The sequence below is a fragment of the Halichoerus grypus genome, chromosome 6 (genome assembly GCF_964656455.1).
Source record: "Halichoerus grypus chromosome 6, mHalGry1.hap1.1, whole genome shotgun sequence".
In the NCBI taxonomy this organism is placed as follows: domain Eukaryota; kingdom Metazoa; phylum Chordata; class Mammalia; order Carnivora; family Phocidae; genus Halichoerus; species Halichoerus grypus.
In genome coordinates, this window is record NC_135717.1 from 76091595 (window position 1) to 76104127 (window position 12533).

Consider the following 12533-nt stretch of genomic DNA (forward strand, 5'->3'; position numbering starts at 1 on the left):
CAGCAATAATGTCTTTTAACAAGCCATCTGATTGATTCTGATATTCCCTAAGGTCTGAGAATCACTACCTTAGATGTTATTATCATTTATGCTTATCCCTAGCTACAGTAGTCTCCCCTCCTACCAGGTAGAATCACTTTCCTGAACTGTGTTAATCATTGCCTTATCTTTTTTTTTTTTTTTTTTTTTTTAATGAGAGAGAGAGAGAGAGCTAGCACGAGTGGAAGGGAAGGGGCAGAGTGAGAGGGAGAAGCAGACTCCCTGATGAGCGCAGAGCCTGACACAGGGCTGGATCGCAGGGCCCTGCGATCATGACCTGAGTCGACACCAAGAGTTGGCTGCTTAATCCACTGAGCCACCCAGGTGCCCCTTCCTTGATTTTCTTTATAATCTTTCCAAATATATTTATCCTCATTTAGTTTCCTTGTTTTACATTTATAGAAACATAATCACTGGTCCATATGCTTCTGTGAACTGTTTTACTGGCTCAACGTTTTTTTCTGGCCTGATTTATCCTTGGTTATGTATATAGCTGTGATCTGGCTGACCCTCAGCTCCTAGAAGCCACTGCAGTCCCTAGCCACGTGAGCTTTCCCAACATGGTTGCTTACTTCATCAAAGCAATTCTACAGCACCTGATAATGGGATGGAGTCCTATACAGTATAAAACAGTCAGGGGGGTGAAATCCCATGAGTGTTCCCAAATTCTATTGGTTAGGAGCAGATCCTACCCACACTCCAGGGGAAGGGATCACACAAAGGCACAGAGGATCCCATAGAATTCCGGGGACCCTCCTCAGAGTCCAACTGTCATAACTGGCACCCATTCCGATGCAGCAGTCCTGTCTGCATTTGTGGTTTCACATTCCACAGTTTCACTACTGGAGGTCCAAGCAGATGGCCCCCTTCTGACTTACCAACAGTAGCCTAATGCTACACCACCACTCACTGCATTTCATCACGCAGGCATCTCATCATCTCACATCACATCATCATCAGAACAGTGCATACAGGACAGTAAGACACTTAGAGAACGTGCATTGTGTTGTATGTGCATATTCACATAATTTTTATCACAGCAGACTGTTATAATTGCTCTATTTTATTGTTGTCAGCCTCTTACTGTGCTTATTTATAAAAGTTTTTATTTAAATTTCAGTTTTTACTGTGCCTAATTTATAAATTAAACTTTATCATATATATGGTTCAATAGGTTCAATACTATCAACAGTTTCAGGCATCTACTGGGGGTCTTGGAACATATCCCCTGCAGATGAGGAAGGATGACATGACTGCTCTTCTTTGGTAATAAAAGAACAAATTCCTGAAAAATTTGAACTGAGACTTTATTCTAAACATCTCTCAGGTACAAAAATTCCTAAACAATATAAATAACACCAAGCCAAACCAAAGATTTGCAACTGAATCCCACCGTGCTACCCAGAGGATTTTTAGACATATGTGAGAGCAAATATCACAACCGCATACAATGGAACATGTGTGGAAATGAGAGTCCGGTGACTTACGATATAGTTTTGCTGCTTAAGTTTCCTCACAAGTTAAAAAAACAAATAGCACTAATGATAAAGTTCTTTTTACTTCTAAGACACTGATTCTGAATTGCAGATTAGTTTGAGATTTGAAAAACCTCTTCAAGCAGATTTCTACAGATATGTCAAGTGGTCCATGAAACCTGGCTGAGAAAATATTAACTTTTAACTAGCCTCTAACTGAAATTTTATATTCTGTTCAATTATGAATGTAGGGGGAAAATAGTAACATACGTATTTTTTTGTCAAAAGAAATAAAATATTTTCACATCACATTACAGATACCGTAAATATCTCAAAATAACCATTTAGAATCATGAATACTTAGAAGATACTAATCTTGAGAAATAAAGCCTGCTGCTAGAGCATGTTGATGAGTTAATAAAAAAACATATTACTGTATCAAAAATTTTACTAACCATATTTCAGTATAACTGGATTAATATGTAACCCTATTTATTTTGTGATTTCAAATCATATTCTTAGATGAGGTGCACAGACTTCATTAGAATGCCAAAGAAGCACACAGTTCAAAAATAGTTAAAACTTCTTTTATACGAAAACCTCTTTCTTTAACATTTTTCTTTTAATTCATTTATAGCATAGGGCTGTGGGTAAGAGCTGGAGGACTAGGATTACACTGCTAGGGGCCAAATCTGTCCTGTATCAATTACCAGCTGTGTAACCTTGGACAAGTTATTTATCCTCTCTGTGCCTAAAATTCCTCAACCTTAATAGATGAGTGAGAAAGGAATTCATATGAGGCATTATAAGGATTAAATAAGAGTTCCTGAAAAAGATTTACAGTAGTGCCTAGGATAGTAAGGATAAGCAGACAAGTAAAATTCTATCCTATATATAAGGGCACAAACCTCAGTTTGGAGAACACAATTAAGAACAAATGGGGTGGGGGGCGCCTGGGTGTCTCAGTCAGTTAAGCGGCTGCCTTCTGCTCAGGTCTTGATCTCAGGGTCCTGGGATCCAGCCCCACATTGGGCTCCCTGCTCAGCAGGAAGCCTGCTTCTCCCTCTCCCTTTGCCTGCCACTGCCCCTGCTTGTACACTCTCTGTCAGATAAATACAATCTTTTTAGAAAAGAACAAATGAGGGTTCTATGTGCCATTTAAAGGTTAGACCGAGTTAGTGCAAACTAGAACAGTAATCTTTTTAAGTGTTCTAAAAACAGGGGCGGGAGGCGCCTGGGTGGCTCAGTCGTTAAGCGTCTGCCTTCAGCTCAGGTCATGATCCCAGCATCCTGGGATCGAGCCCCGCATCAGGCTCTCTGCTCGGTGGGAAGCCTGCTTCTCCCTCTCCTACTCCCCCTGCTTGTGTTCCCTCTTTCGCTGTGTTTCTGTCAAATAAATAAAATCTTTAAAAAATAAAAAAAATAAAAAAAAAAAAAACAGGGGCGGGCAAACTATGAATTGTGGGCCTGAGTGTCTTTTTTGTTGTTGTTTTTTTAAACAGCCTGTAAGCTAAAAATGTAAAAAACCATTCTTTTTTTAAATGATTGGGGGGGAAAAATCCAAACAATACTATTTCATGACATGTGAAAATGTTATTAAATTCAAATTTCAATGTACATAAAGTTCTCAAAAAAAAAAAAACAAAAACAAAACACCCCACAGCCACGATCAGCCATTGAAGTATTTATTGCTTTTGCACTAGGATGACAGAGTAGTTCTAACAGATAATATCATTTACACAAAGCCTAAAATATTTATTCTTTAGGCCTTTATAGAAAAAGTTTGCTGACCCCAGTTTCAAAATACACAAACCAAAGTAGATTAAGAGATGGAAAACTGCTTGAATCAATGTCTACCTTCCACTCAGCATATTTAGAAACTATGAGAATGTTTTTACATATACTGATATAATAAATTGATACTTATTAGTGGCTCGAGCCTATTCTAAGGCTTCTCATAAATTATTTCATTTACTCTTCATGATAACTTTAGTGGGTACTATTATCATTCTGAGATGAGGGAAGTTATACACAAAGAAATTAAGTAACTGTCTTAGCGCCCTACAACAGGTAAATCTCAGAACCAGAAAAGGCAAGCCTTCATTTGTCCAATTTTCTCTTTTTATAGAATGAGATGAAAGTAAAACTTCAGAAAGCATGCATTCACTCTAACTCCTTAGTGGATACCACTTGTGGGACAAAATGACTAACTTCGGATAACTCCTTCCAATGGAAAAAGTGAAATCCACTATAGTGGTCTTTCTTGTATGGGCGCTCATCATACAGATGTGTTCAGAATGTGATTATTCACTGAGCTGTATAACTACAGAACAAAAAATTTTCTGTGTGTATATTGTATATCAATAATAACAGGTTTTTTTTTTTTAAGATTTTTTATTTATTTGAGAGAGAGCAAAGAGAGAGCATGAACAGGTGGGAGGAGCAGGGGGAGAGGGAGAAGCAGGCTCCTGATAAGCAGGGAGCCCAATGCAGGGCTGGATCCCAGGACCCTGGAACTATATGACCTGAGCAGAAGGAAGATACCCAACCAACCGAGCCACCCAGGCGCCCCAATAATAGTAAGTTTTTAAAAGGCTGAGGTGAGAGCCACACTCCAAACAATTAATTCCGAATCTTAGGGCTGCCAGTTTCCAAATTAATTTGGTCAGCCAAAAATATTTTTATTTCACCTGTATTTTAAAAACGAACAAAAGAGGCGCCTGGGTGGCTCAGTCGTTAAGTGTCTGCCTTCGGCTCAGGTCATGATCCCAGGGTCCTGGGATGGAGCCCCGCATTGGGCTGCTTCCAAAATTTGGCTAGTGTATAGTAGTGTATATATCCTTTCCAATTGGAATATTGTAATATTCAATCTCCTGTTCTTTCAATTCTTTGTACTTCATCTTGATGATGTGGGAATTATTCATCTTCTAACTAGCTACATGACCTGGTAAGTAAATTGTCTGGATATGTTTCCTTCCCTCTAAAATGGGACCTTATTAAACGAGGAGATGACCTCATACCAGCTCTTCTTTACCTCATAATGAAAAAAAAAAAAAAAAAAATGAAACGAACACAAGTGAAATTATAATGAATGATGGTAAAAGTTGGCATCTAAGATAAAAATATTCTGCAGAATATCCATTATTTTCAAACTAATTACTTTTATAGAAAATGTTATCAAAGTAAGTATATACTTTTTCTCTAATTTATGGTTGAGACTAATGGTAAATATGAGAGGAATAAAATTAAATGAGGAACAAGTTGGTTATAGCCATTTACCCCCATTTACAACAGGGCAAATCAAAACCTCTTGTTGATAATTCACATATATATGATTCTTATATTTTTATATATGATATTCATATATATAATTCAAATACACACATATACTTATAGGAGCCATTAAAACCAAATATGATTATCCAAAAACCAATTAATTGGTTCTTATCCACAAAAAAATCTATCAAAATAATTATTAATATTTAAGTAAATATAATTAGATGCAAGCATACATCTTACCATTATTATTTAGTTTTGTTCTGGAAGCCAATATGGTAAAAGCATGTATAGCAGGCAGCCTTTAAGAGGCCCCAAATGATTTCTACCTCCTGGTATTCACACCCTTGTACAATCCCCTCCTTTTAGTATGATAGACTGTCTATACCTTGCTTTTATTATGGCAAAAGGATGTCATTCCCATGATTATGTTATATCATATAAGATTCTCTGCTGGCACACAAGAGCGATTTTCCTGCTGGCCTTGAAGACACAAACAGTTATGTAGTAAGAGGCCATGTGGCTGCCAAAGGAACTGTGGATGACCTGTGGGAGCTGACAGGAGCTCCCAGTCAACAGCCAGCAAGAAAATAAGGACCTCAGTCCTACAACTGCAAAGAAATGACTCTTCCATCAACCTGAATGAACGTGGATTGCTCCCCAGTTAAGCCTCCAGATTAGAACACAGCCTGGATGACACCCTGATTACAGCCCCATAAGAAACTGAGCCGAGGATCCAGATGAGCCACACATATACTCCCGACCTATAAAACTGTGAGATAATAAATGGATTTTTTAAGCTATTAAGTTTGGAGAAACTTGTTATGCAGAGACAGAAAACAAATACATGGATACCTGCCCCAGTCAAGCTTTGATAGGACTGTAGTCCTAGTCAAGGTCCTGGGTACCTTGATTGCACTCTCTAAGCAATCCTATGTTAGACACACCCCAGCTTAGCTGAAGCCAGATTCTTTTTTTTTTTTTTTTTAGATTTTATTTATTTATTCATCAGAGAAAGAGAAAGAGCGCACGTGTGCACACAAGCAGGGGGAGTGGCAGGCAGAGCAGGTAGAGGGAGAAGCAGGCTCCCCGCTGAGCAGGGAGCCCGATGTGGGGCTCAATCCCAGGACCCCAGGATCATGACCTGAGCCGAAGGCAGACGCTTAACTGACTGAGCCATCCAGGCATCCTGCTGAAGCCAGAATCTTAACTGAAATGATGATACAATAATTTTTTGTTGTTTTAAGTTGGTAAGTTTTAGGGTATTGTTACATAGCAGTGGATAACTAGTACAGCATGGAACAGACAAGAATACAAATACCGAAAGGAAAGAGGGATGATAATCCTAGAAAATGAGAAGAGAATCAAATTAAAAAATTATCAAGATCAATAAACTGGGTAGATTCAAGATCTATACAGAAGAATGTATTTCCAAAGTACTTATAATATGAATGGGATTCAACTCCTAATAGTAACAAAAATTAAAATAGCCAAGAATGTATCTGACCTAAATGAATCAAACTATACATTTTTACTGATTAATAGAAAGAGCTTGAATAAAAAAGCAATCTCAACATTGTAAAGAGGTCAATTCTGCCTAAATTTATTTATAAGTTCATTTGACTCTAATCAAAATAAAGGAATATCTTATGAACATGATGAGATAATGTAATTATTTTCTGTAAGAATGAGGAAGCAAGATTAAGACAAATTTTAAACAGAAGGATTAATGAGAACCATCCTTATCAAACATTAAAATATAATATAAAGGAATAATCACTCAAATGTTATTAGTTGCTGTGTCCCAGACAATATCCTTACTGTTTCATATACAGATTGTTATTTCAACCTTATGACAATCCAACAAGTAGAGATACTATCATTAAACACATCTTATAGATGAAAAACCTGAGGCACAGGTCACAAAGCTAGTGAATATATTAGGGAGACATAGCGTGGTATCACAGCCAAAAGAGACTGACAGGTACGATCAGAAAAAACCAAGTAGCTTCTTTTTTTTTTTTTTTTTTAAAGATTTTATTTATTTATTTGACAGAAAGAGACACAGCAAGAGAGGGAACACAAGCAGAGGGAGTGGGAGAGGGAGAAGCACGCCTCCCATGGAGCAGGGAGCCCGATGCGGGGCTCGATCCCAGGACCCTGGGACCATGACCTGAGCTGAAGGCAGACGCTTAACGACTGAGCCACCCAGGTGCCCCAAGAACCAAGTAGTTTCAAGCAGGAGTAAAAAATTGGGAAAAGATCAAAGAGATATCACATGCCAACAGGGATGGGAAGATTTATTCCATAAATGATATGACTTTAGCTATTTCAATCTTCAACCAGACTGTCCTCTCTATCCCCATTGTCACACACAAGAGATAGGAAACTGTTTTCACCCTAACCCGCTGGCATGTTATGGGCAATGTTCAGAACTGACAAGGGTAAAGGAACACTCTTGTGCAAGAATGAAATAGAAGAACCTAGAGGAAAAACAGCCTTACAAATTTTAAATGGGCATTTCTTTTCCCTGATCTTCAACACACCAGTAAAATGACCCAAGTATATTAACAAGAAGGTCAAGTATACAAAGATTACAAATGTGCCCAATAGGGGCGTCTGGGTGGCTCAGATGGTTAAGCGTCTGCCTTCGGCTCAGGTCATGATCCCAGGGTCCTGGGATCGAGTCCCGTATCGGGCTCCCTGCTAGGCGGGGAGCCGGCTTCTCCCTCTGCCTCTGCCTCTGCCTCTCTCTCTCTGACTCTCATGAATAAATAAATAAAATATTAAAACAACAACAACAGCAGCAGCAAAAAAAAACAAAAAACCCCACAAATGTGCCCAATAAACCTAAGAAAAGATACTGAACTTGTGAAGAATGATCAATGAAATGCAAGTTAAAACAACTTTATACCTATCAGACTGGTCAAGACTGGAGACACCATGTCTAGTTACTTGTACCATCATAATAGTCCTTCACTCTGTCTCTCTCTCTCCTTTCTCCCCTAATTCATTAGCCCCTAGTTGGTCTTCCTACTTTCCCTCTTGCCCAGGATGCTTACTTAAATACACAGTCTGACGACTCCCTTGCTCTCATGGCTTTTATGTTGATACCCCCAAATTCTTTTTTTTTTTAAGATTATATTTATTTATTTGACAGAGAGAGACACAGTGAGAGAGGGAACACAAGGAGGGGGAGTGGGAGAGGGAGAAGCAGGCTCTCTGCTGAGCAATAACTCTCCCTTAAGAGATACAAACTTGTACCATGAAGAAAATGGCGTTTCATCAATCTCTTACTTATCTTGTAATGACAAGTTTATTGCACATTAGTATTGGGCCTAGTTTCCCAGCCCTAACAGATACCTAAGAGTAGATTTAACAGAGCAGAAGTAGGGCGCCTGGGTGGCTCAGTTGGTTAAGCGACTACCTTCGGCTCAGGTCATGATCCCAGAGTCCTGGGATCGAGTCCCACATCAGGCTCCCCTTGCTCTGCGGGGAGCCTGCTTCTCCCTCTGCCTCTGCCTGCCATTCCCCCTGCTTGTGCTCTCTCTCTCTGTCAAATAAATAAATAAAATCTAAAAAAAAACAAAACAGAGCAGAAGTATTTGAGATAGCATCTTTAACTGTATGAAAAATACAAACCTTAAAACCCCAAACCCCTGCCCTGCATGGCTCTGGAGCACTGAAAACTGGAAAATCATTTGTCTCAACTTTTTTAAGAGTTGGCTCTATACAGTTCCACCCTGTATAGAAATGTAGTAGCAAAGAAAATGTGTATCGAGTTAGGGTCAAAACAAGGAATGAGGCCTTATCAGGAAGATCCTTTATTCGTCTACACAGATAAAATTTTGCTCCAAATGTCTGTACATGTGAAATGTATCAGAGAGCTGTTTACTTGGCAGTTATGGTGTGAGGGAGCCTAGAAGCTCCATATTAAAAATTATGCTACTGGTTATGTGAACAATAGAAGATACTCAAGTGGTAGAAATGTAGTAAAATCTAGCTTTAATTTGTTAGGCAACATTTTACCAATACTGCAAGAGGCTGTTCTGTAAAAATAAGAAAGACAGACATGTACTGAGAAGACGAAATTCTACACTTGATTATGTTAACTGGTAGACCCAGGAGTAAGGGATATAGATTTGTCAGAGTGAAATAAACTCAGGGATTATAATAAAATTAAAACTGAACTGCAGAAGAAGCCAAACACAGAGCTGGGGAATCCATTTGTAAATACCACTGGCAAATGATCAGTTTTGGTTTGTTACAGAAGACACGAAACATCAGTGCACCTGGTTAATTAGTTCTTTTTACATTAAATATGTAGTAAAATCAGGATTACTCACGTGATATCCCTTCGTTGATAGCAGCCCTGAAGCAGGCAGGCGATCAGGTCACTGATAAACTCTACATCATCTCTGTGAAGAGCTGCTTCTAACTCCTGAGGAGGAGGAGGAGGAGAGAGAGATTGAGATCAAACACAGAGATTTCTTAAAATCCACCTGTCCCAGCTTCCTATCACCCACACCATCAACATCACTCTCCAAGCCACTACAGGGTCAGTGTAGCCAAATTGCTTGCCATGGATAAACTATGCCTTTCCTCCCACAGTTACTGCTAGAAGAACGAGTTCAACTTTTTGTTTTTCCATGGGGTTTATTTCTCCCATTGCTCCATTCCACTTTTCTGCACACCAGAAGAAACACAAGTATATCTCTTTTTATAAGTCAATGCTAGCTATGTAATTATCAAAGAGCTTAAGTTATATAAATATGCTATATAATGCCTTCTACTTTCATGGTAAGAGAATAAAGTAGCAAATACATAATTATGTATTATGTATACTTCATTCCCCTAACAGTTCTAACAGGTAAACCAACTGCAATTGTTTTAAAGAACCACTATTATCTTTGAAAAAAAGCACTGGTAGTGAGCAATATAGCTAGCAATTCTTATTTTGAGGATGCTACAACCTAAGTGACTAATGATGGGACATTGCTAGAACTGAGAATAATCTTACATCATCTAGAGAGATGTGAGGTAATGTCTATGTTAATGGTTTAATCCTAGGTGAGATGTATTTGCTTTCCTTGGGATTCAAGCAGACAATGCCAAAGATTTAGCTTGTCTTAGCACAGTATTCTGAACAAAGCTAAGTTGAGGAGCTACTGGGACAAAAAGTGACAGTGGGAAATTTTAGGAGATCTTATTTCTCTTTTCAATCTCCCATTCTAAACCAGTATTTTCTAAGATGATGGAATCTGTTCTAAGTCATCAACTCTTGGGATACAAAGTTTGCCCGCACTGTTTCAACCAGGATGCAAGCCATTTTCCAAGGGTCTACTCTGCTTATGGTTTGACTGGCTCTTAACCATATCTATAAACACATAAAAACCAAACTTTGAAGGCTCATGTTAATGGTTCTGAAAGCATGAGATGTGCATATGAAACAATGTCTGACCTAAACACCAATTACACGGCAAGTGCATACTTAACAGAGGAGTCTGCTGCTACTATAAAAACATTAAAGTTTTTCTAATTGTAATTCTGTAAAATAATTTTGTAAGTTATTTTAATGGTTCCATTTGTTACTTTACTTTTTAAAATTCCCAAGTTTGTAAGCATTCACTCTAAAACGTGTTCTAAAACAGAGGTGCCTTGGCGGCCCAGTCTGTGAAGCACCAGACTCTTGGTTTAGGCTCAGATCAGGATCTCAGTGTCATGAGGCGGTGCTGGGGAGGTGGGCTTTGTGCTCAGCAGGGAGTGGGCTTGAGTTTCTCTCCCTCTGTCCCTCCCCCTGCCCAACCTCGCACGCTCTCTCTCTGAAATAAATAAATCTTAAAAATAAATAAATAAAACCTTCATTGGACAAAAAACTGCTAAGCATACTGACACAAATAAACAAAATACAAACTACCCTGAGGTAGTTCACCTGAAAAGGTTCATACTGTCTTAAAAGCCCAGGTGAATGAAACTCAAAATTCAAAGACAAGGCTGAGGCTTGCAAACATTTGCTTGCCTTAATTACAAACTCGGGAATTGTAACACATCTTAGCAATGGTTCTTATTCTTCTATTAGTTTATTAATTCCTGTTGGCAGACTTCTTTTCTAGTTAGTGATTATCCAGAAAAACAAGAAACTCTACCAACCAGAGATAACAAGGATCTGAACTATAATTAGCCAGAATTCATTCATTCAACCAATATTTACTGGGCACCCACCCTATCTAAGATAATATAGTACTGCCTAAGTGCTGAGGAGCTTAGTTTAGTTTGGAGAGATTAAGAGTACAAAAAAAGATAGACAAACCAACTAATGAGCACTATTAGGTACAGAAACGGTGCTATGGTGCAATGGGAACTGAGAAGAAAAGGACTCCTCCTGGCTGTGGGAAGCCTAAAGAGACTCATGAAGACCGTGGCACCCAAGATGGGAAAATCGTGGCGGCGTGACAATGGGGGAAGAAGCAGGGCATAACCAGGTGCACTTAACAACGGGAGCAAGGGCACTGAGAGGATAGTAGCTTCAGTTTAACTATTCTGTAGATACTAAGAGGGGAGTAATGTGAGCTAAGATTGATAGCTGATATGAATACTGAGCTAATGAGTTTGGCTCTTCTTTGGAAGACAATGGAGATTCACCACAGTTATTTTTACTGAGGAGAGGCACAGTGATACTAACTTAGCTGCTGTGTGTAAAAGGAATTCTAGTGGTAGAGGGTGTGAGGTGGGGTTAAACATAAGCAAGAGCCTGGGAGAAAAATTCTGAAGGACTTACCCAAGGAGAGAAACTGCAGCAATGGGAAACACGAATTCAAGATCGGACAGAAGTAAATGTGATGCAAAGCAAGGGAAAATTTGAATGGTTCATATTTTAAGCTTGGTCAGTGGGCAAGACTCCAAAGCAATCTGCAATTATAACAGAAACCGAACCCTTGAAGTACAAAGTCCCAGACCAGCTTGTTTGATAGAGGAGACAGAATTACTGAATAGCAGAGCTGGAAGGTATATTACAGATCACAGTATTTCAACTCTCTCAATTTGAGGATAAATAAACTAGGCCCAGGAAGGTTAACTGACTCCTGCTGTACTCAGCAGAACAGTGCCAGGACCAAGTGAAACCCAGACCGCCCCATCCAGGGCTCTTCCACAGAGTAAGCTGCTTCCTACTGGCCTATGCGCTCCAGGCTAGAAAGGCTGATGGCTTTAACAGCTCTAATAACCCACCTCCATCACTCCCAACCAAGCCCTCAAATGCACCATTCTCCCTAAACAGAAAGAAATCCCTCCCCTCCTCCCTTCTGCCAAGCCATACTGTAGGTCCTTTACATGAAAAACTTTCATCTATAAAATCTTCCTAGCTGAGGGACGTCTGGGTGGCTCAGTCGTTAAGCATCTGCCTTCCACTCAGGTCATGATCCCAGGGTCCTGGGATCCAGCCCTATATTGGGTTCCCTGCTCAGCAGGGAGCCTGCTTCTCCCTCTGCCTGCCGTGCCCCCTGCTTCTGCTCTCTGTCTCTGACAAATAATAAATAAAATCTTTAAAAAGTAAAATAAAATAAATAAAATCTTCCTAGCTGAGTTCCATTTTGCTGGTTCCTCCAGCAACTCCTTCAACACTCTATATGTTCACATACTGTTACACATTCCCGCTGGAGTTCTGTCCTCCTCATCAATGTAAATTAAAGAGCACTATGTAACTCCTGATTAAAGGTGCTATAGTCAGATGCCTCCTAGTGTTTT

General features: G+C 39.3%; 1 protein-coding gene across 4 annotated transcripts in view; it reads right to left on the reverse strand.

The window, feature by feature from the left end:
- The window catches only part of CECR2 (CECR2 histone acetyl-lysine reader), a 171089-nt gene that overhangs the window by 61095 nt on the left and 97461 nt on the right, over nucleotides 1–12533 (reverse strand). For all 4 annotated transcript variants that reach the window (XR_013449051.1, XM_078075421.1, XM_078075420.1 and 1 more), the window contains exon 2: nucleotides 9137–9231. Coding sequence is in view for 3 of the 4 variants with exons in the window: in XM_078075421.1 (XP_077931547.1) it covers nucleotides 9137–9231 (95 nt within the window). In the remaining variant the exon portion in view is untranslated. The remainder of the gene's footprint in view (nucleotides 1–9136; nucleotides 9232–12533) is intronic.